General features: G+C 40.8%; 1 protein-coding gene across 2 annotated transcripts in view; it reads left to right on the top strand.

The window, feature by feature from the left end:
• The first annotated feature begins 551 nt into the window (after positions 1 to 551).
• slc43a1b (solute carrier family 43 member 1b) overlaps positions 552 to 20,669 on the top strand; it is a 57,971-nt gene continuing 37,853 nt past the window's right edge. For both annotated transcript variants that reach the window (XM_044190404.1, XM_044190405.1), the window contains exons 1-5: positions 552 to 772; positions 4,821 to 4,979; positions 7,358 to 7,541; positions 7,658 to 7,713; positions 8,271 to 8,347. In XM_044190404.1, the coding sequence (XP_044046339.1) occupies positions 4,826 to 4,979; positions 7,358 to 7,541; positions 7,658 to 7,713; positions 8,271 to 8,347 (471 nt within the window). In that variant the 5' untranslated portion in view covers positions 552 to 772; positions 4,821 to 4,825. The remainder of the gene's footprint in view (positions 773 to 4,820; positions 4,980 to 7,357; positions 7,542 to 7,657; positions 7,714 to 8,270; positions 8,348 to 20,669) is intronic.

A 20,669-nucleotide genomic window follows, 5' to 3' on the forward strand; every position in this document is an offset into this window, starting at 1 on the left:
GGTTCGTGTGTGATGAATCAAACATGTTGGAAATGGTTCACATTTGTTATCTCTACTTTACTCTCTACAGGTCCCTTCCACACCTCAAATATCAAAATAGGTCAAATAAAACTCTTTTCTAAAACTGTTTAGAGACATACTGTAGCTGGCCACACGATGGGGCCAGTGAGCAAGCTACCAGGATATCAGCGCTGGCACTGATGTCAGCTGAAAAACTTGGTTCTCCAACTTGTCAGCTTTTCAAGAACCAAAGCATTAGAATAGAAAACAGAAAATAGAAAAATAGTTTTTTATGGTTTTATGACACTGTGGGGTTAAATATTAAAATCACCAAAAGTGGAGATGAGATATCAGCTGACAGCAACAATGTTCACATCATTTCTATCAAACCATCAGACACAATGTGTCTAGATTATAAGACACATTAGGTCTGGACAAATTTAGCAAGGCTTCTGGTGCAATAAAGTAAAAAAGTGTGTGGTGTGTGTGTGTGTTAAGGTCAGAGGGGTGGGCAGGCAAGACTTGAGCTCCATTTATAGACACTGTACACAGAGAGAGAGAGTCAATGTGAGTGCACTTGTGCCAATAAATACAGCTGCCACACAGAGGGAAGGATATCACACTTTAAATCTACAGAGAAAGAAAAAGAAAGATTCAACTAAAACAGAATCAAACTTTCTCCTGGTTGGAAACAGAAGCAGCAGTGAAGAGAACGTGTTGAATCATCACCATATAAATACAGCTCATCTACTGGAGGAGCACAATTCATAAAGTAAGTGACGTTAAACATGTTGCATAGTTAGGATTGTTTCCTCCTCATTTTGCCACATGTAAGCAAATGTGAAGGTGTTCCCTCTTAGAGCCTGCAGTGAGCGTTCAATGGCACTGACTGAGCTTCTGAGTTAGGGTTATGTTGTCAAAACTGCATTAGGATCAGTTCGTTTCCTCTCCTGTCAGTCTTCAACAGCTGTGATGTGCATTCAAGTTCAAGGGAACTGCAGGAACACTTTAACTGGGCAGAGTCAAATTGTCCAACATGTATGACATTTGCTCTGTGTGAGATGTAAAATAACACATGGTGATGAAATGGAATGATGGAGATGCCATATAGTATATATTAAAGCAGTCACATAACAGAAACCATAAACATTAAAGGAGACACATGATTTGTGAGATGGAATATAACTGGAAGAAGTATTAGTAAATGTAAATGATCTATTATGATTTGTTTTTATTTTGCCTGTGCTAATAAGGATGACACATCTTTGTAAGTACCAAGACTATTTAAAGTAATAAAGATGGACATTTGCACAGAGTTAAACATACTGTACGTTTTGCTATTCTCCATTGCTGAATGATATAACTGACAACTTACAGCCAGCGTGTCCTTGAGGGCCCCACATACTGTAGGTGACGTGATGGGCTGGGATTTAAAAAGAAAAAAGTGTGTATAGCTCCATATAGTGTGTGCCTGTGGTCACGATTGGGCCAAGGTGTTCACTGTGTGTGATTTTCCATTAGCGCTGACATGGGTCCCTTGTTTTGTTCACTTACACCATAAAGGCTCATGATTTGGCCGAGGGGGGCTTTAAAGAGGACTGACTCTCTAATGAGGGTTTGTTTTACAGTAATACCTAACTTAAGTTAGCTAACATTAGCTAACATGGTCAGCATAAGCTACTGGTCACACCAGACCAAGGAAGGCTGTAGAAGCAAAACTGAGCAAAAGTGCATTTTATTGTTTATGAATTCATCTTCTCATTTGTAGGAGAAAGACTGTGTTATTTGCTCTTTCAAAAGTTACATAAGTCTCACTTATAGGAGTTATAGGCAACAATGGACCCGTTTATTATTGGCTAGCACCTTGATAGTATATAAATTTAAATGTGAATTTCTTGTTTGTTTTGGGGTTTTTTTGGGTTGTTTTTTTCCATTTCCTCTTTTTCCCAAATAGGGGTTGCCTTACTGGGACCCAAATGGCAGCCCCTCATTAAACCATGTGGGACCCACATGTTAGCTGATGTGCTAATGGACACCATGATTCAACAAAAAAAGCTGCTGGTACAATGTTTATGTCAATTGCACTTATCAACTATTTCAGACTGCTGCATTAACTTATGACTCACAAAACACGGTGCTGTGTTCATTGTGGAGTGTCATACAGTTCAGTGAGAGTGTGTGTGTGCTGGAGTCTGTGTCCAGAGGTATTTCATTTACACTAGCATGGACACTTTGTTCCATTGGTTTTGCATTGTGTACACACACACACACGCACACACAAACACACACAAACACATAGCAGTTCCACCAAGGAGTGACGTCCCCTCCAAACTTCATTTAAATGTTCGAGGTTCAAAGAGGTAAATTATCCAATGGTTTTCAGAGGTTTTCAGAGTCGGTGGCGGGCTTCCCCAGGGGGGCTCCAAACAGTTTCAGGGAAGGCTCAGGAGGTTAGTTATTATATTAGTTATCAAAAGGAGATCAAGTAGAATAACCTAAATGCGTGTGATTTGGTTAACCCCCCCATCTCTGTCTCTCTCTCTCAAAACCTAACACGGCAGCGGCGGATGGCCGCCCACCCCGAGTCTGGTTCTGCTCGACGTTTCTGCCTCTTATAATTTTGGGGAATTTTACTGTTGAGTCAGAAACTAATAAATGCTTTAGGACAGACCTTTGTTTATGTATTTGGCGTAGTCGGAAGCAATATTAGACTAGCTTGGCTCAATTGTTGAGTGTCAATGGGATCAAATAACATAATCATGATCCCATAGGCATCCAGGAATTTAGCGAAACTAAGCGAGTAAACTAAGGGGGGGTGAGGGGGTGCCTTTTTCCAAGCTTTGTCTGAGGGGAGGCCCACAGTCTCAGACTTTAAAATTCCCTGGATTAGAGAAAAGTTCAAAAAATGAATACAAATTTGTGTGGCAGAACTTAGTTTATTCTTCTTTCCTGTCCCATTAATTATCTCACAACCCCTCAGATTTATGTTGTAACCCTTTGGAGGGGCCCGACCCCTAGGATGGGAACCACTGGATTTGACTACTGAACTGCATGTAAAGTATCCACCTCGACCAGCTACAACAGTGAAATGTTACTTGTGTATTGATGCGTCAGTTTGAACTATTATTGGTGCATCAGTATTAACTAGACTTGAAATTATTAGTCTATTAATCAATTAGTCGATTGACAGAAAATTAAGTGGGAACTACACGCACAAAATGACTATCTTAGATTTATGTTATGGGTCAGAATCATTGCTGAGTGTCATGCTGAATGTTATAAATATTAATTATAGTCAAAGGAAATCCACACCTGGTTCTCATGTCAGGTTTTTATGAGTGCAGTATGAAGTGCTGTTTATTCTTTTATTGTGAAGCAACTACAGGAAGTGTTTGGTTTTCAAACTGTAGTATTACAGTAAGGGATTTCATTTCATCTTTGATGGCAGGGCAAGGGAGACTAAATGACAAAAAACAGGGAGGCTGCTATGAAGGTAAGACCAGAAACTGTAAGTGGAACAAAACTCCAAACACAAGTACACACACACAGCTCACTGGATGACGTCTCTGTATGCCAAGACTATCACAATTCACCACAAACTGAACAGCGTTTCCCCTGCAGTTCTGATATTTGTGTATGTGCGTGTGTGTTTGAGAGAGAGAGCACTGCTATTTCCGTAGGACTCCCAGTGTGCCTTATACAGGTTGAGTCACAGCTTTCTAAAGCTTTGCACACACACACACACACACACACTTCACTTAAGTTTTAAATTCAGTCCATCAAATATTTACACACTCATTGCTCGGGAGAACACTGGGTCCATTGATTTGTAGTTCAACCTGAATGTTTCTGTGTGTGTGTGTGTGTGTGTGCGTGGGTTAGATCAGTGCATGACACTTGATAGTTCCAGCTACTGTAGAAGGTCAAGTGGGGTCAAACTTCTCCCTCTTTGGTCTCATCTTCCCTTCCCCTCCTTAATACTTATTACTCATTTCCTTTCAGCTTCCATAACAGCTCACAAACTGACTTCACTATGTACACTACGAGATGATGGAGGTTTGCAATACTGTTTATACTGAGATAGCTGCCCTTTAATGTCAGTGATTTGCAGCAGTGACCACAATGGCCTAAGACCCAGAGCCGGGCTGCTTCACTTCATGAGTTTTGGATTTACGGGATTCAGCTCACAACATTGAATGAATAGACACAAATAGACATTCCCAACTGATGACATTTTCCAGGTTTCCAGCGGCAGTAAGATGTCCTAAAAATGTTAGCTAACTTTTATATATCAACTTAAAGGGAAACTATGTTTTTTTACAACTTGGGTTTTAATTTTGTAGCCCTGGCCATCAGTTCTAGCGGTCATGATGATATTGTACCCACCAAAGTAAATGCTGAGATCTGGGAATGTGGCGGTAAATCATACCATATTTACAACCAGTATGATCATACGACTCATAACTCGTGTTGTTTGCCCTGTTGGACCTGTTGGTTTTTAGCGATGAGAAACTAATGGCCCAAACTATGAAAATTAAACCCAAGATATAATAAACCATATTTTTCTTTTAGGTGTATGGCTCATATGTACTACACATTTGCATTATTGCCTTCTGAAAACACTGCTGTAGATGACCTCTGTGCAAGAGAAGTGAAAAAGCTAAATGTTATGTGAAGTAAACTCTAATGTGACACTAAGGTAAAGGTAAAATTAAGTAAGGATTTGTTTTACTTGGTGGTTCCTAGCAGAACTTTGCTTCCTGCTGTTTGGTGGACTAATGTTTTCTTCTTATGTGTTTCCTGTTCTTGCGTGCCTCCAGCTGTCATGGCTCCCAGCTTGGCCCAGGCATACAGGAGGAGGTGGTGGATGGCTATCACAGCCATTATAGAAAACTTGCTCTTCTCTGCTGTTCTGCTGGGCTGGGGCTCCCTGCTCATCATGCTGAAGAACGAAGGCTTCTATTCCCACCTTTGTATTGGTAAGACTACCATCCAACCAGCTCTTCTGGTTGTCTCTAGTGCAGTAATCATCCACAGTCAGATATGTCTCAGATCATTTCAAAGCTTCAGTTTTACTAAAATACAGTTTGTTATGACTGCAGTTCTGGTGATGCTGTATGTGTAATAAAGTCAGTGCCACAGACAGGACGCTTGAACGTTCTGGTGTCTGTGACTTGTGAAGACATGCTCTGACCATTTGGTTCTTTGAGGAGAACGTGAGTGAGGTGGATGTTTTAAGTCTTCATTCAAGGACTGATTTCTCTGAGGGACAATTCAACAATTGATTCTTAATATTGTTTGTTTTAGATATGAATGGAATACAAAAAAGAATCCTGGAAAAAACGTCCACATAGGTTGTTTGTGCAAGCAGCTTATTACAACCCATGTTCACGTTTATAGTAGGATGTGACCTCTAGTGGTCGTGGTAATCATGACGGGGGCAAACCTGGAAGTCAGGTAACGTTGTATAAAGAGTTAGAAAGTCCACTTATGGAGGTGGTGGGGTGGATGGATGTTAGCCATGTTAGCAGATGGGACTTGAACCAAACTAAAAACTCAAAGTACACCTCAAATACATTTTTCCCAAAGATGGTTTCTGTCATTTTAGGTCGTTCTTATCACGCTGATGTATGTTCAAGTGTTCATTTTTCTGATAGGTTTGGTTTTAATTAGTTATTTCATGCTATAAAAAGGGGGTGTCACGTCATGATTGACAACTGAGGCCGGCTTGCGGTTGAGTCGGCCGGGTGTATGGGCGGGACCTCGATTACCGCAGCTCCAAATCTGATCACTACTGCGCAGAATCTGGCTCCAAATGACGTGAAAAGTGCATGATGGCAACTCCTGTATCCGGGATATTTTGGCTTCACTTTTGTGCAGTGGGAGGAAGAGGAGAGGCGCCATCCATTGTTATATACAGTCTGTAGTACGAACAAACAATCTATGTAGTCACATGGGTTGGAGGACTTGTTGGGAATTTGCTACAATCTGCTACATTTATATCTACAAAGAAATACAAATATAAAAATGCATAAACTCCTAATTGGGACACTGAGCGCCTATTTTAATTCCTTGATGACCTCTATGAAAGACTTGTACCAGGTGAGGAAAGGGGACAGGTGAGTCGGAATCCAGAACGTTTTGTAATTGTATGGGATGATGTTTATGACCACCAGCCACATGATCAGATGTCCCTCTTGGACACAATGAATGCTGGATGTCTGGACATGTCTGCAGAAGACTGCCAGGGATTGATCAGACATGCAAAAAGATCCTTTTCCAGGTGGATTGGAAGAGAGACACAGAGACATAAAGTGATGTGGATGAGAACTTGTGGCCAAATGCAGAAGGCAGGGTTGACCAGCACTGTTGCATTTCTATATCTGTCCTATACAAGTTGTCTTTTGTTGTATATATAGTGAAAAGTTCACTCAAATAAATAAAATACTTATATTTATCCTTAGTGGTATCTGTAATCAGATAATTTTGGATTAATGCGCTGAGGTTTTGATACCTCTGACGGCTTGTACTCCCACCTTTGCATTGGTTAGACCACCATCCAAATAGTTGTACAGTTATCATCCACACGTAGACTTGTCAGATTCCGAACACTTGCCTCTCTTCATCCAGGATCCAGGGGGACTTCTTTTTTTTCCCTCTTGTATGAGTTTGTCAGAACTAAAAAAATGTTTTTGAAAAACTCAAAACAGCAGTGACTCTTTCCAGAAACAGTGTCCTATATACTGAGGATAATCTACACAAGTCAACAGCTGTCACTGGGACTATTTCTTCAGTTGAAAGTAGTTCAAGTGATATTGTAACAATTAAATACTAATTGTAGGTCTTCAAATAAACAATGAAATACAGTGTGGAAAAGCTCCATTTGATAAAAGAAAAAAGATCACTACTATAGCATTTACGTATATGGCATCACGTTCTCACAGAGATAGAATCAATCGTCACATAAGACACACAAACCTGGAAAAGCATTTAGCAGCGTCTGCACCAGCAGCTTGTTTGTTTATTGAGTCGAGGTTTAAGCATCACTGAAACAAAACCACTTGTTGAGTGGTCACTAAATATTTCTTTCCCCAGCAGTTACAGTCTGCTGATAACAAATCACAGTCCAAACTGAAACAAAACAGTATTATTTTCACCTCTTGCCTCCTCTGCCCTTTTACACAGAGTGATCAGGGCCTAACCTGTTAGTAGTATATTGTGCTTATTTTGGTTCATACATTGTAATGTCTAGTCTTCTCAGTGCAGTGAGGAAGTGCTTTGGCAGCCTAAGCACCTGTTGGGTTCTCTACTTCCATCAGTTTACCCTCTCCTGACTTTTTTCTATGACCCTATCCAGAAAATGAGACGATCGATACCAACGTGACTTCCATGGAGAGCGGTACGTGGCGGAGCTGTGTGGAGCAGGAAGAGGTATTGAATCTTGGCTTCACCATTGGCTCGTTCCTCTTGAGTGCAGCCACTTTACCCCTGGGGATCTTGATGGACAGATACGGGCCACGCCCACTGAGGCTCATTGGCAGGTATGACAGACAGTCCTTTTATTATTTGCTTTTTATCTAAATATGAGAGTTTTCAACGTACTAAATGAAAATTACATTTAAACCCCTCTGACGTCCTGTGTCTGTGTATGTTTCAGTTCATGTTTTGCAGCCTCCTGTGCAATAATAGCTGCCGCTGCATATGACCCAGAAGGTAAGACGACACATCAGTACGTCAAAGCTTGAATCATCATATGCTTGCTTTGATCCAATCCCGGAACTGCAACAACACAGTTTTGCCACAGAGATACAGTACTTAAAGGAAAACATCTGTCATATTACAGTTTCTGTCTTATTTTTGTAGTTTTACAATCACTCCTATCAGTTGTGGTAACATTTTACTCACCAACTTCACTACAACATCTTTCCAACATACTCCAGTCGGAGAAGTAAAGTACGCAAACAGATGATGAAACAGGCTGTAAACACGCCTCCAGTTTAAGTTACTTGGAAGATAAATACAGAAACTGTCTATTGTAAAAATTAAGTTACGTTTTGCAGCCTTCCTTCCTGGAATCAACTTTGATGTTCCCTATTTACCATAGTTGTGGCAAACACACTTTTTCCTATTCAGTCAAAAAGTATAACCACTCACTTTTGGTTGGGAATGATGAACAAAAGGTAGAAAAATAAAGACCCACAAAAAATAACTGAATGTACCTTGAAAGTTTCATTATAGCTCATGGTATTCTTCATTTTGTGTTCCATCAGTGCTGTCTGTCCTCATATTCCTCGCTGTCTCCTTCAATGGCTTTGGAGGAATCTGCCTGACCTTCACCTCACTCACAGTACGATTCCCACTCCCACATACACACTGTATTTGCAAACTAGCTGAGAAGTGTCAAAAATGTATTCAGAACTGAATCAGTGCTGAGGAAAGTTACTTACATAGTAAGTAAGTAATAGTTCCTCTCACTTACAAATAACTACTTTTATTACTGACTTCCTGTTTGTCGCAGTGGCAGCGGGCTAGGTAAAGTAGCCCAGACATCCCTCTCTCTAGCTACCAGCTCCTCCTCAGGAATACTGAGGAGTTCAGAATCAGAATCAGAAATATTTATTGATCCCAGACGGGAAACTCTTTGTTCCAGCAGCTCACTGTCACGTCAGTGCACACAGGAAGAGAAGCACTGAGCAAAAAATATAATACACTATAATACAGGTCAGATGAATTAAGTACCAATTAAGTAAGTAAGTACCCAGGCCCCAAGGGATATATAATCCCTCCAGTGGTTTCTTGGTCTGCCCTGGGATCTCCTCACAGTTGGACATGCCTGGAGACATCCTGATCAGATGCTGAAGCACCTCTACTGACTCCTTTCATTACAAAAGGAGCAGCGGTTCTACTCCAAGATCCTTTTGCAACAATACTTTTACTTAATGCTGAGTTACCAGACAATAGCTCCCACTGAAACACAACTAACCATGAGTTAAAGTCACAACAAACAAAGTGCATGAAGATTTGAAAACAACCTACCTTGTTTTCTCTGGTAAATGAGCATAGTATGTGTTATAATACACTAGGAGGTGTCCAGATATATGAATATAAAAAAGGAAAAGAGAGAGAAAAGTAAATGCCACACTGCTTTGTGTTGTGGCATTCTTTGCCTCTGCCTCATCCGTTAATTTCTATATCTGGACACCTTGTTGTGTATTATCGCTTACATGTCAAGTCAACTTTATCTGTGTTGGCCAATATCACATATTGACCTTATGGAGCCTGCCCAGTTTTTTAAATATTGGACTTACATTCATCAGGTGGCCACAAACTAAAAAGTGTCTTCTGGATGTGTAACTAGACAACTGTTTGCTAACATGTTCACCATAACAAGTTTATAAAGGTATATGTAAATGTTTTTACAGTTTGTTGTGATGCCCCCAAGTGGCCAAAAAGTATCATCAATGTAGCTTTAACAATGTAAACTGCTTCTTTGCAGCTTCTTTACAGTTTTCCTGTTTATAGTTGTATGATGATAGCCTAAGAACCTACATTTACTTTCAGTTCTCTTTGACAATTTATAATTGATGCTGATGAAACTCAGAACAATAATATAAGATATTTAGTGTCGCAATGTCGAACTAAATGAGGCCATATCCTGCACTGCAGATAGGGAGTCTATGTACATCATCTGGAGTGACAGGAAACATGGGGGCAGGTACATAGGACAAAAGGTCCCTGCTGTCTGGACTTGAACCTGAGACGTCACAGCGACATGGTACATTGATAGACATTTGTCAAGGTCAAAACACCTGTCGTGACATCACAGACTGGGATGTGGCCAGAATGCTTGAAGATTTCAACCTAAAAAAAGCAGAGCAGCAATTTTCTGACTTCTGTGATTTACTGTGGATTTACTCTTTGAGTCCACTGCGCCTATCTACAACCATAAAGTTCAGTATTCATGTTCCAAACACATTGGGTGAGTGGTTTTGACTGCTTTGTGAGTTGTGTACCTGTGATTATGAGTACATGCTCTTCTGTGTGTGTGTGTGTGTGTGTGTGTGTGTGTGTGTGTGTGTGTGTGTGTGTTTTGGAAAGCAGCACATGCTGTTCCACTTGTTCTAAATTCTGCTGCGGCCTCTCAGCCAATCCAAAACATGGGCGGTCAACACACCCTCCTGCAGCCTTGTCAACCCCATCTCTCCCTCTCTTTCTTGCCCTCCCACTTCCTGACCTAGACTTGACATGATCATTCCTGGTCTGGTGTGTGTTCTCTGTCAACTTTGATAAGGGAGTTTGTACTATAATAAACTTACTGACCAGAGCCACCAGTGGTATTTTAATCTTCCTACACACAAGCTTTTTAAGCCTAAAAATCTCCTATTTCCAGGAATCTAAGCAGGGGACAGTATTGTCCTTATTACATTTTTAGAAAGACTAAAAGTATACAGAAATTAGCACTAAACACCAAATACAATTCAGGCTGACAGCCATTAGTTTTGCAGGTATTTGGTCATAAACCAAGTACTGGACGAATTGAATAGACCTGATGATGGCGCTAGATGAAAGGTCAGGGGATCACTGACATTTTTACAATTAATTCCCTTGCTGATCATTAATGTCTACCAAATTTTGTGCCAATCCTGTTACATTATAAACAGGGCTGGACTCACACGCAGGAGTCAGACAAGGATGTTGAATGTAATAAAAGGATTTATTGAATAAAGGGAAGAAGGCTGAGGGAGTTAGCTGGGGTTTGAGATCCAGAGCAGGCAGAATGGCAGTGGAGATGCCGTGACTGAGAAGAGTGTGGCTGGCAGAAGCTGAGAGCAGGATCCTGAGGCACAAAGAAACACACGTTAGCAGATGCAAGCAAACACGGAGCAAACAGACAAAGAGTTTCAGCATGAGCAAGAGTCGGCCGACTGGTAACTACCAAGAGGGTTGAGTGGGGATGAGTGGCTGAGAAGCTGGGGTAGAAATACTGCAGAGGATGGGCTGATTGGAGGCAGGTGTGTTGGCTGAGTGGCGTGATTGGAGGATGAGTATCAGGTGAGTGGGAGCATTGGAGTCAGTGGAGGTAGACAGGAGGAGCAGCTGCGCCCACAGAGACACACACACACACACACACACACACACACACACACACACACAGACAGGAGACACAGGGCAGGGGAATAATGGCTGGAAACACTTAGGGAATGCAGACAAACTGTCACAGCCGTAACAAATGTTCTACATGTCAAAATATTTACTGGATAAGCAAAAACTTGCCCCCTGGTGACACTAGAAGAAAAGTCAGGGAATCACCAAAGTCAGTAGGATTCATTCTCTGGAGACCATGAATGTTTGTACAAAATTTCATGGCAATCCATCCAGTATTTGTCAAGATATTTCACTCTTGACCAGCCCAGTAAGCTAAGAATTACATTCATATTGGATGATTCTACACCTCATAAAATATGTCCAATACCAACATTTCAGTAGTAGTAGTAGAAGTAGTGTGGATATAGCCCATCAGTGTGTTTCACCTCTGAATTTAGTCAAATGCATGTATTTTGGGGAATTGATTTGTAGCTGTGGGAAGAATTTCATGTTGATATATTCATGTTTGATATATTTGGTTAATCTCTCAAACTACGTGTGCACTGCAGCAGTGCACAAGAATAAAAGAAAGAATGAGAAGAGGAAGGCTTTGGGAACTGAAGGCAAAAACAGATGGAACAGCTAATGGACAGCGAGAGAGAGAGAGCCATGGAAAAGTGGGGAGGGCAGATAAGAATGGAAAAACACAGGTGGAAGCAAAGCTACAACAACATGGAAACATTACTGAGAGAGAAAGTCAGCAGAGAGGTATGACATTAGTTGAACTTTAGGACTGTAGACAAAAAAAGACAAACACAGGTGATATTAGGTCATCAACATCTTTGTATTAGAGCATTTGAGTACATTTGGGTACAATATAAATTATATAACTACTACTACTTATATAACTACCACCACTACAACTAATGCTATTGCCATAACTAAACTTCAGGGTGGGAGTCAGGCAGACAGACAGACAGAATGATAGACCATCCAACAGACAGAAAAGTAACTGATACTAAGGGCATACAATCAGTAGCTTGACATACGATTACAACTACTCTTACTCAAAGCTGGATTTCCAAACACACAAAGTAGACAGTCATTTTGTGTCAATTGGTAAAGTACAATATCAGCTATTGTGGTGCTGCATTGTTTTATATTGTTGTAGCCCTGTCTATTAGAGAGGTAATGTCAAAATCAAGTTTTAAGACCATAATTATTTTACAGTTTATATTGTGCTTACATACTTCCTAAAAAACATTAAAAAGCACTCGACTTGATGGAAACTTGAAGTCAACAGGTTACATACATAATGAACAAAGGGCACATTTTTGCCCTGGGTCAGGTTAAATGCCAATTAACAGGTTAATCTGGCTATGCTGTTACTATTGCTACTACAATACAACTACTATTATTGTTATTACTACTACAGTCAAATCGAAGTGTCTCATTGAAGTCAGTTCAGGTTAAGTTTAAGAGCTCAGATATAACCAGTATAACACTGATCAATTCCACATTGACTATGTAATTAATCAAACTTCCTCCATTACTGACTGGACAGATTAAATTTGTTGTTTCTAATATCGGCTAAATGAAATAGATTGTCACAGGGTGTGTACAAGGCAGCAAGGAAAAGGACCCAAATGCAGACAATCAGGCAGACAGGAACAGTTCAGTGATACTGTATTAATGGTAAAATGATGAAACAAAGGCTTAGAGGAAAAGGCAGCAAATCCAAACAGAAGTAGCCGAGAATCCACAGGATAAGGAATTAGGAATGGGGCAGGTAGAGAAGGCGTTTCAAGATGACGGAGTGAACAGTCACAAGTTGTGCAGGCACCGTCACGTTAAAGTATTTTATGCCTTCAGTGTTTGTTCTGTTGTGAACCACCTACTTAAAAAGACATTTCTAGTGTTCTCGCTTTAAAACCTTTTTTAAGGTTTGTTTTGCTGTTGTTGTTTTCTCTCTCTGCATCACTCTAGTTAGCCAAAATATCCAGCTATCTTGAGCTTTTAAATAGCATCACCATGGCAACCAGTAAGAACACAGGATAACAGAGGTCATTTTGACATGGAGGTGGATGAAGTGAAGTGAAGAAGTCTAAGCTAAGTAATGAGATCTTGGTTAGCAATGGATTTTACAGGGAGCCAGTGCAGAGAAGCTAATATTGGAGAAGTATGATCTCTTTTCCTAGTTCTTGCCAGTACACGTGCCACAGCATTCTGAATCAACTGAGTCTTAAGGGACTTATTCGGGCAGCCTGATAATAAGGAATTACAATATTCCAGCCTATTAGTAACAAATGCATGGACTAGTTTTTCTGCATCATTTTGAGACAAGATGTGCCTGATTTTTGCAATGTTATGTAGGTGAAAAAAGGCAGTCCTTGAAATTTGTTTCTTGTGGGAGTTAAAGGACAAATCCTGATCAAAGATAACTCTATTTAGGTTCATTATAGTCGTGCTGGAGGCCAGGGCAATGCCATCTAGAGTAACTATATCTTTAGATAGTGTGTCTTGGAGGTGTTTGGGGCCAAGTACAATAACAGTTTCAGTTTTGTCAGAGTTTAACATCACAAAATTGCAGGTCATCCAGGTTTTTATGTCCTTAAGGCATGCTTGAAGTTTAGCTAACTGATTAGTTTCATCTGGCTTGATCGATAGATATAATTGGCTATCATCTGCACAACAATGAAAGTTTATGGAGTGTTTCCTAATAATATTGCCTAAACAAAGCATATATAAGGTGAACAGAATTGGTCCAAGCACAGAACCTTGCGGAACTATGTGACTAACTTTGGCGTGCATGCAGGATTCATTGTTAACATGTACAAACTGAGATTGATCTGATAGATAGGATTTGAACCAGCTTAGTGCGATTCCTTTAATGCCAAATAATGTTCCACTCTCTGTAATAGGATGTGATGGTCAGTGGTGTCAAATACAGCACTAAGATCTAACAAGACAAGTACAGAGACAAGTCCATTGTCTGATGTAATTAGAAGGGCTGAAAATCCTCAAGTAAACTATTTATATGTAGAAAGTCACACAAGTCACACAACTGATTGCCGACTGCTTTCTCAAGGATCTTAGAGAGAAAGGCATGGTTAGATATGCTGTAGGTCTATAGTTGGCTAAAACTCCAGGATCAAAAGTGGAAAGAGGTTTAATTACAGCTGATCATATCTAGTAAATAAGTGCTAATTAAGGGTAAAACTTCTTTAAGCAGCCTAGTTGGGATGGGGTCTAAGAGACAGGTTGATGACTTAGATTAAGAAATCGTTGAAGTTGGTTAAAGAAGGTCTATAGGAGAAAAGCAGTCTAAATATATATCAGGTTTTACAGCTGTTTCTAGGGTTCCTATCTTTAAGGATAAATCATTGCTGGTTGAGGGTTTGGGGGTTATACCATGGAGTTAACCTTCTTTGTTTTATTATCTTCTTTTTTAGAGAGGCATTAGAGTTGAGTGTCATTCGCAGTGAGCCTGCAGCACTATCAAGATGATCAATTTGGAAGGGACTGAAATTAGCAGTTATATTAAGACATGGCATTGAATTAAATACAGATGGAATGACTTCCTTAAATTTAGCTACAGCACTATTAGATAGAAATCTAGTGTAGGAGTTTTTCCCTAATGGTGCGTAGTCCAGTAATAGGAGTTCAAAAGTTTTTAAATAATGGTCCAATAAAGAAGAATTCTATGGAACGACTATTAAGTGTTCAATTTCAATGCCATATATCAGAACAAGGTTGAGGGTGTGGTTAAAACAGTGAGTGAGTTTATGTGCACGCTGACAGAAGCCAATAAAATCTAATAATGAGATAAACGCAGCACTAAGGCTATCATTACCAACGTTCACATGAATATTAAAATTACCTCCAATAATTACTTTATCTGTTTTAAGGACTAAACTTGATAAAATCTCTGAGAATTCAGATAAAAATTCAGAATAAGAACCAGGAGCGTGGTACACTATAACAAATACAATTGGCTGTCGTGTTTTCTAGGTTGGGTGTGAAAGACTAAGAACAAGGCTTTCGAATGAGTTATAATTTAGTTTAGGTTTAGTGTTGCGTGGGTCACAGTAAAGGGTAGAAAACGGTAGTAAACAGTGAATTCGGAGCATCTGAGGAAACCAAAAAAAGCAAGCAAGAACATGGCTTCTAAAGTTCGAGCAACATAAAGAATGCTGTATCCAGAGCAGATGGTGTAGATGCAGATTGAAAGCAAGTCTGCAGTAAGAGAAAGGCTGCAAGTATTTTGAGCTGGCTCTTGGCATAGAAGTGCTCTGAGAAGTGAAGTTATCTGTGGATGACTGGAGGCCAGGACTGGGCTGCCAGTTAGGAGTTTAGAGAAGAAGCTAATGCTGCTAAGATAACCTTTGATGGTATGTGTTTGGATGGCCATCACGGAATGGGCATAGGTAACGAAACAGGTCAGAAGACGGGAAGGTTATGTTGAACTGGTTGTGAAAGTAGTGGAAACTCTTGCATGATGGATGGGGCATTGGAGCGACCTTTGTTGATTTTGTCTACGACTCGGAGGTTGTCGGAGTATATAAGGATGGACTTGCAGGACCATTCATGGCCCCACAGAACAGCTGTGGTTATTAAGTGGTAGATTCCAAAGAGAGTGGAGGAAGCAACCTGGCATTCACTTGCAAGTTCCAGGGGCCATTCTGCTGCCAACCATCTTCCGTTGTAGAAACCCCCAAAACCGGCAGAAGGAGTGGCGCTGGTGTACTGATGAATGTTGTATGGGTGAGCAGCCGGTCAGTGGACTCTGGCTTGTTTATGGCAGACTGGAGATTTTTGCATTGAAGAAAGATGGATGGTTGTGCAGAAATTCCAGGGTGGAAATCCCTTGATGAGGAACTGGACGAAAGCTGGATCAGGGTGGTTTTGAAGTACTGGTAAGGCTCGAATGTTAATGGGCATTGATGGGTGCTTACCTACCTTTTGTGAAGTGGGGTTGTAAGGGCACGCAGGGTAGGCGTGGCCTCTGCTGCAGAAGGAGCAGACGTAGAGGAAGCGGCACTGGGACATGGTGCATCCGGCATCGTTGCAGTTATAGCATATAGGGCAACCTCCTTGGTGCATGATGGGGCTGCCTTTTTTTTCCTATGCCGTTGGTTATGTGGAAGATGACAGATACCGCTGATGCCTGCTTTGGAGGTGTGGATGCTGGTGGGGCCGCTGATGATAAGCGAGAGAAAACCGAAGCTCTTGTTTAGGCTTGATGTGACTTAGCGTGGGCAGGAATGGAGTAGGAAGAGGCTGGGTGAGACGGGTACCACATAGGGAGCATGGTAGGGCTGCATAGGCAGCGAAGATGCTGCAATAAATTTCATTGTCAAGTGTGCCCCAGTGTCCTCATTGAACTGCTGAAGACAGGCTGCAGCTTCGGGGGCAAAGTGGATGTAATATTGGTAGAAACCACTGCCTCCAAAACGGAGGGCCAGATTAAGGATAACGGCCATATAAACATTTCCTGCCGGCGGTGGGAAATTACGAACAATTATGTCTCCGAAGAGAGAGAAAGCATAAGCAAACTCATAAGCTCTCTGGAATGGGTGGGTGTTCTCACTTTCGGGTAGAGGTACCCTTCGTGTCCTTCAAGGAATCTTTCAACAGGTGGTTGATGAAGGGAAGGCATGATAAGGAGAGCAAGATCTGTGTAATTACCATCTATGATCTGTTTGCGTAGACTGGTGGAAACTGGAGAAGGATGGAAGATGAAAGAGTTAGGATGACGAATGGGAGGATTAGCTGTAGACAGTGTGAAGTTGATGGTTGCCTGCTGGGCTGGAATGAATTGAGAGGGAAGACCGGAGTTAAGTATGGAAGGAACTTGCTGCTGAGAGGGCTGTGGAGGAAAGCTTGGCATCCAGGAGCCCTGGCTAGAGCAAGCTGCAGTGGTTGTTGGAAGTGGGCAGCAGGAGGCTCTGGCATCCTGGTGCCAGGTCCCCCTGCTAAGGCTGGCTGATGTGATTGCAGGAGCTGGATGGCAGGGGGCGCTGATGTCACGGTGTCATTTGCCCTGGATAACGTAGATTGCTGGTGCTGGTGTTGAAAAACCTGATGGTAGGTGGAGGGCCCCGGAATCCCAGTGTTGGTTGCTCCATTGGAAGTAATTAATCGTGTAGTGTTGTTTGAGCTGGAGGATATAGGTGAACTGTCCCTTTAACAGGGACGCTAAAAGCACAGCGTGTTGTTGGGGTGTGCGTGATGACGTAAACCGGAAGAGATCTGGTGTTGATGGAACAGTGGGCATGACAGGCTGACATGAGAGTGTTGAAAAGCTGTGCTTTGTTGTCTGTTCTGTGAAAAGGAATTCCTTTATCTTTTAGCATTTTTTGTAGAGTGGCTACAGTCCAGTCGAAAAGTTTTGATGAAGGCTGGTTGTCGAAGGACCCTGCTGGAGCATGGTGATGCTGGCTACGTGATGCCGGAGTAGTCGGGACGATGGTGGGAGGCTGGAGTTGTCCTGAGGCGATGGAGTTGGAGAACTGCGGCAATGGCGATGGATTGTCCTTGAATTGCCTCTTCCTCTCTTTTCTTTTTTGTGAAGAATTGTTTATTGAGAGAAACTAAATTGTAGCTCACCAAGCAATTAGGGAACTCCACTCTGGGTACAGGAGCTAGTCAGCAGGAATGAAAAAAATACAAGAGGAAAAAAAATATCTATATTATAATAATAATATTATAATATAATAAAATAATAATAATGATGATAAGTGTAAATAAATACATAAATAATGCAAAAAAAGGAAAAGAACAAAATGTAGACAAAGAATAATAATACACAAAAATAATGACAATAACGAGTCAATGTAAATGCACAAATAAACAAAACACCCTAAACACAACATCATACAATAGTAAATCCACAGTAACCAAATAATATATGCTAGTTACAAACATACACATATAAACATACACATACATGTCCATGTATAAGACCCATAGTACTAAATAGAAAGGGTTGTGTGAAAGGAAATGAGGTCAAGGCAAGGCTAAAGATTGGGTTTAGATAAGCCCCTGGATGAGCTCGATAGCTTTAGCCCAATTAATCATAGAATCAACTCTCGCCCTTTTAATTCTGTCAGTGGACCTCTAAGTAAACAAACATCTGAAAAAAACATTAGCCAGGTTTTCTTCATGACAATAGTGGACTCAAACCAATTCTAAATAATGGTTTTCTTAGCAGTAGTTGAGGCAGCTAATGTTATCTGTTTCTCCTGAAACAATAACAATATATTCGGATTGTTCCCAATAAGATAAAGAGCAGGGCAGCTGGTAAGGGCTTTATCAATGATAATTCAGTCTTATTGATATATTCCCAAAAAGGTTTAATAGTAGAACAATACCAGAACATATGTAAGTAGTCTCCTCTAACAGAGCCAGGACATTTAGTGCATAAGTCACTGTCAACCAGTTTTAATCTAAATCTGTGGTCCAGCGTAAAAGCTTAAGATAAAAAAAACATGATGAGCCTGGAAGAGAATAGTACTCCTTCAAATCTTGGAAAGAGCGAAGACCTTGATGGTTACAAACATCACCTAACACATGAATTCCTTGTTTGTTGTTTGTTCACTGTGAAAAAGTGAAAGGTGTGGACCCAGACAAGAGTGCATGCATTACCATGGAGACCAGGATCTAAAACAGACCAACTGTTAAGATTTTTCTTGACTTTAATAAGAACTAGATCAAGGTTTATACTCATCTTGTATAGTGGCATAAGTATCGCCAAACTTGTGGAAGAGCTTCAGAACATGAGGTACAGAGTTAGCTACATCCGAGAGGTACAATAAAACGTCATCTGCATAAAGGGAAATATGATGAGATAGCCAATGAATCGATTCAGTCTCATAAATTATACTAAACTATCAATTTGGAACTCTGATTAATAATTAAATTGATGACTATAACCAAAATTACCATCAATAGCTAGTAGGTTGAAGGATTTGGACTTCTACATAGATGAGGTTGGCATGTTATCCACTGTGGGGGGTGATCCAAAATGGCTGATTGGATTCAAAATGGTCACATGATGTTAAACAAAAGGAACTAACTCAAAATGGTGGCTGAGCCAGATATGCAGCATGGCATTAGACAAAGAAAGTTCATTCAAAATGGCGAGTGTGGCTCTGTTAAAGGTCAAATTGGAGTGTATGTGTGTGATTGGTGTAGGATACAGTGTGTATCGGTATAGAATAGTGCCCAGTTAAAAGAGAGTTAATTAGCATGCAAAGACTCTGTCTGTGTGAAGCATAACATTAACTAACATTAACTAAGCATGTGTCTTTAGCCATAAAGTCTCTTCCTAGAGTCTCCAAAAGTAGATTGGGAGTCAGAGCCTTCAGCTATGAAACTTCTCTCCTGTGGAATCAGGTCTTAGTTTGGGTTTGGGAGGCAGATACCATCTCCACATTTAAGAATAGGCTTAAGACTTTCCTCTTTGATAAAGCTTATAGTTAGGGCTAGCTTGGGTGAGTCCTGAACCATCTCTTAGTTATGCTACTATAGGCTTTGACTATCAGAATCAGAAATACTTTATTGATCCCAGAGGGGAAACTCTTTTGTTACAGCTGCTCACTATCACGTGCACACAGGAATAGAAGTTCTAAGCAAATCAAAATATAATACACTATAATACAGGTAAGATAAATTAAGTACAAAGTGGATATAAGTATAAAATTAAAATAAGTGTTAAGTACAAAGTGGATTTACCGGTTGATGATAAGTATGTACGGTATAATAATACAACGTAATAATATATGTAATAAGTAATAATAAGCTACACTTAACTTGGCAGTACATGCACTAAGATGATTATGAGACGGTGGATATTGCACAGCAGTAATAGAAGTATGAATAAATATCAATAAATAGGGAATTTTAAACTCAAGAGTATATTGCACAGCAGTATTAAACAGAGAATATTGCACAATTATTTCAAGTATTGCAGTGATGTTAATGGTCCAATGTCCAGTTTAATGACTTAGGGTCATGTAGATTAACACTTAGATGGAGGAGTTAAAGAGCTTGATGGCCACAGGCAGGAATGATTTCCTGTGGCGCTCTGTGGTGCATTCTGGGGGGATGAGTTTTTTGCTGAAGGTGGTCCTTTGTTTGACCAGCACATCATGGAGTGGGTGGGAGACACTGTCCAAGATGGCATGTAGTTTCGCCAGCATCCTCCTCTCTGACACCAGAGTCCAGCTCCACCCCCACAATGTCACTGGCCTTACGGATCAGCTTGTTGAGTCTGTTAGCGTCCGCTACCCTCAGCCTGCTGCCCCAGCATGCAACAGCATACAGGATAGCACTGGCCACCACAGACTCATAAAACATCTTCAGCATTGTCCGGCAGATGTTGAAGGACCTCAGCCTCCTCAGAAAATAGAGGCGGCTCTGGCCCTTCCTGTAAACAGCTTGAGTGTTCTTAACCCAGTCCAGTTTATTGTCCATATGTATTCCAAGGTACTTGTAGTCCTCAACAATGTCCACACTGACCCCCTGGACGGAAACTGGGGTCACTGGTGCCTTGGCCCTTTGTAGCTTGAGCTGCAGATGGT

Source organism: Siniperca chuatsi, linkage group LG3, assembly GCF_020085105.1.
Source record: "Siniperca chuatsi isolate FFG_IHB_CAS linkage group LG3, ASM2008510v1, whole genome shotgun sequence".
Classification (NCBI taxonomy): domain Eukaryota; kingdom Metazoa; phylum Chordata; class Actinopteri; order Centrarchiformes; family Sinipercidae; genus Siniperca; species Siniperca chuatsi.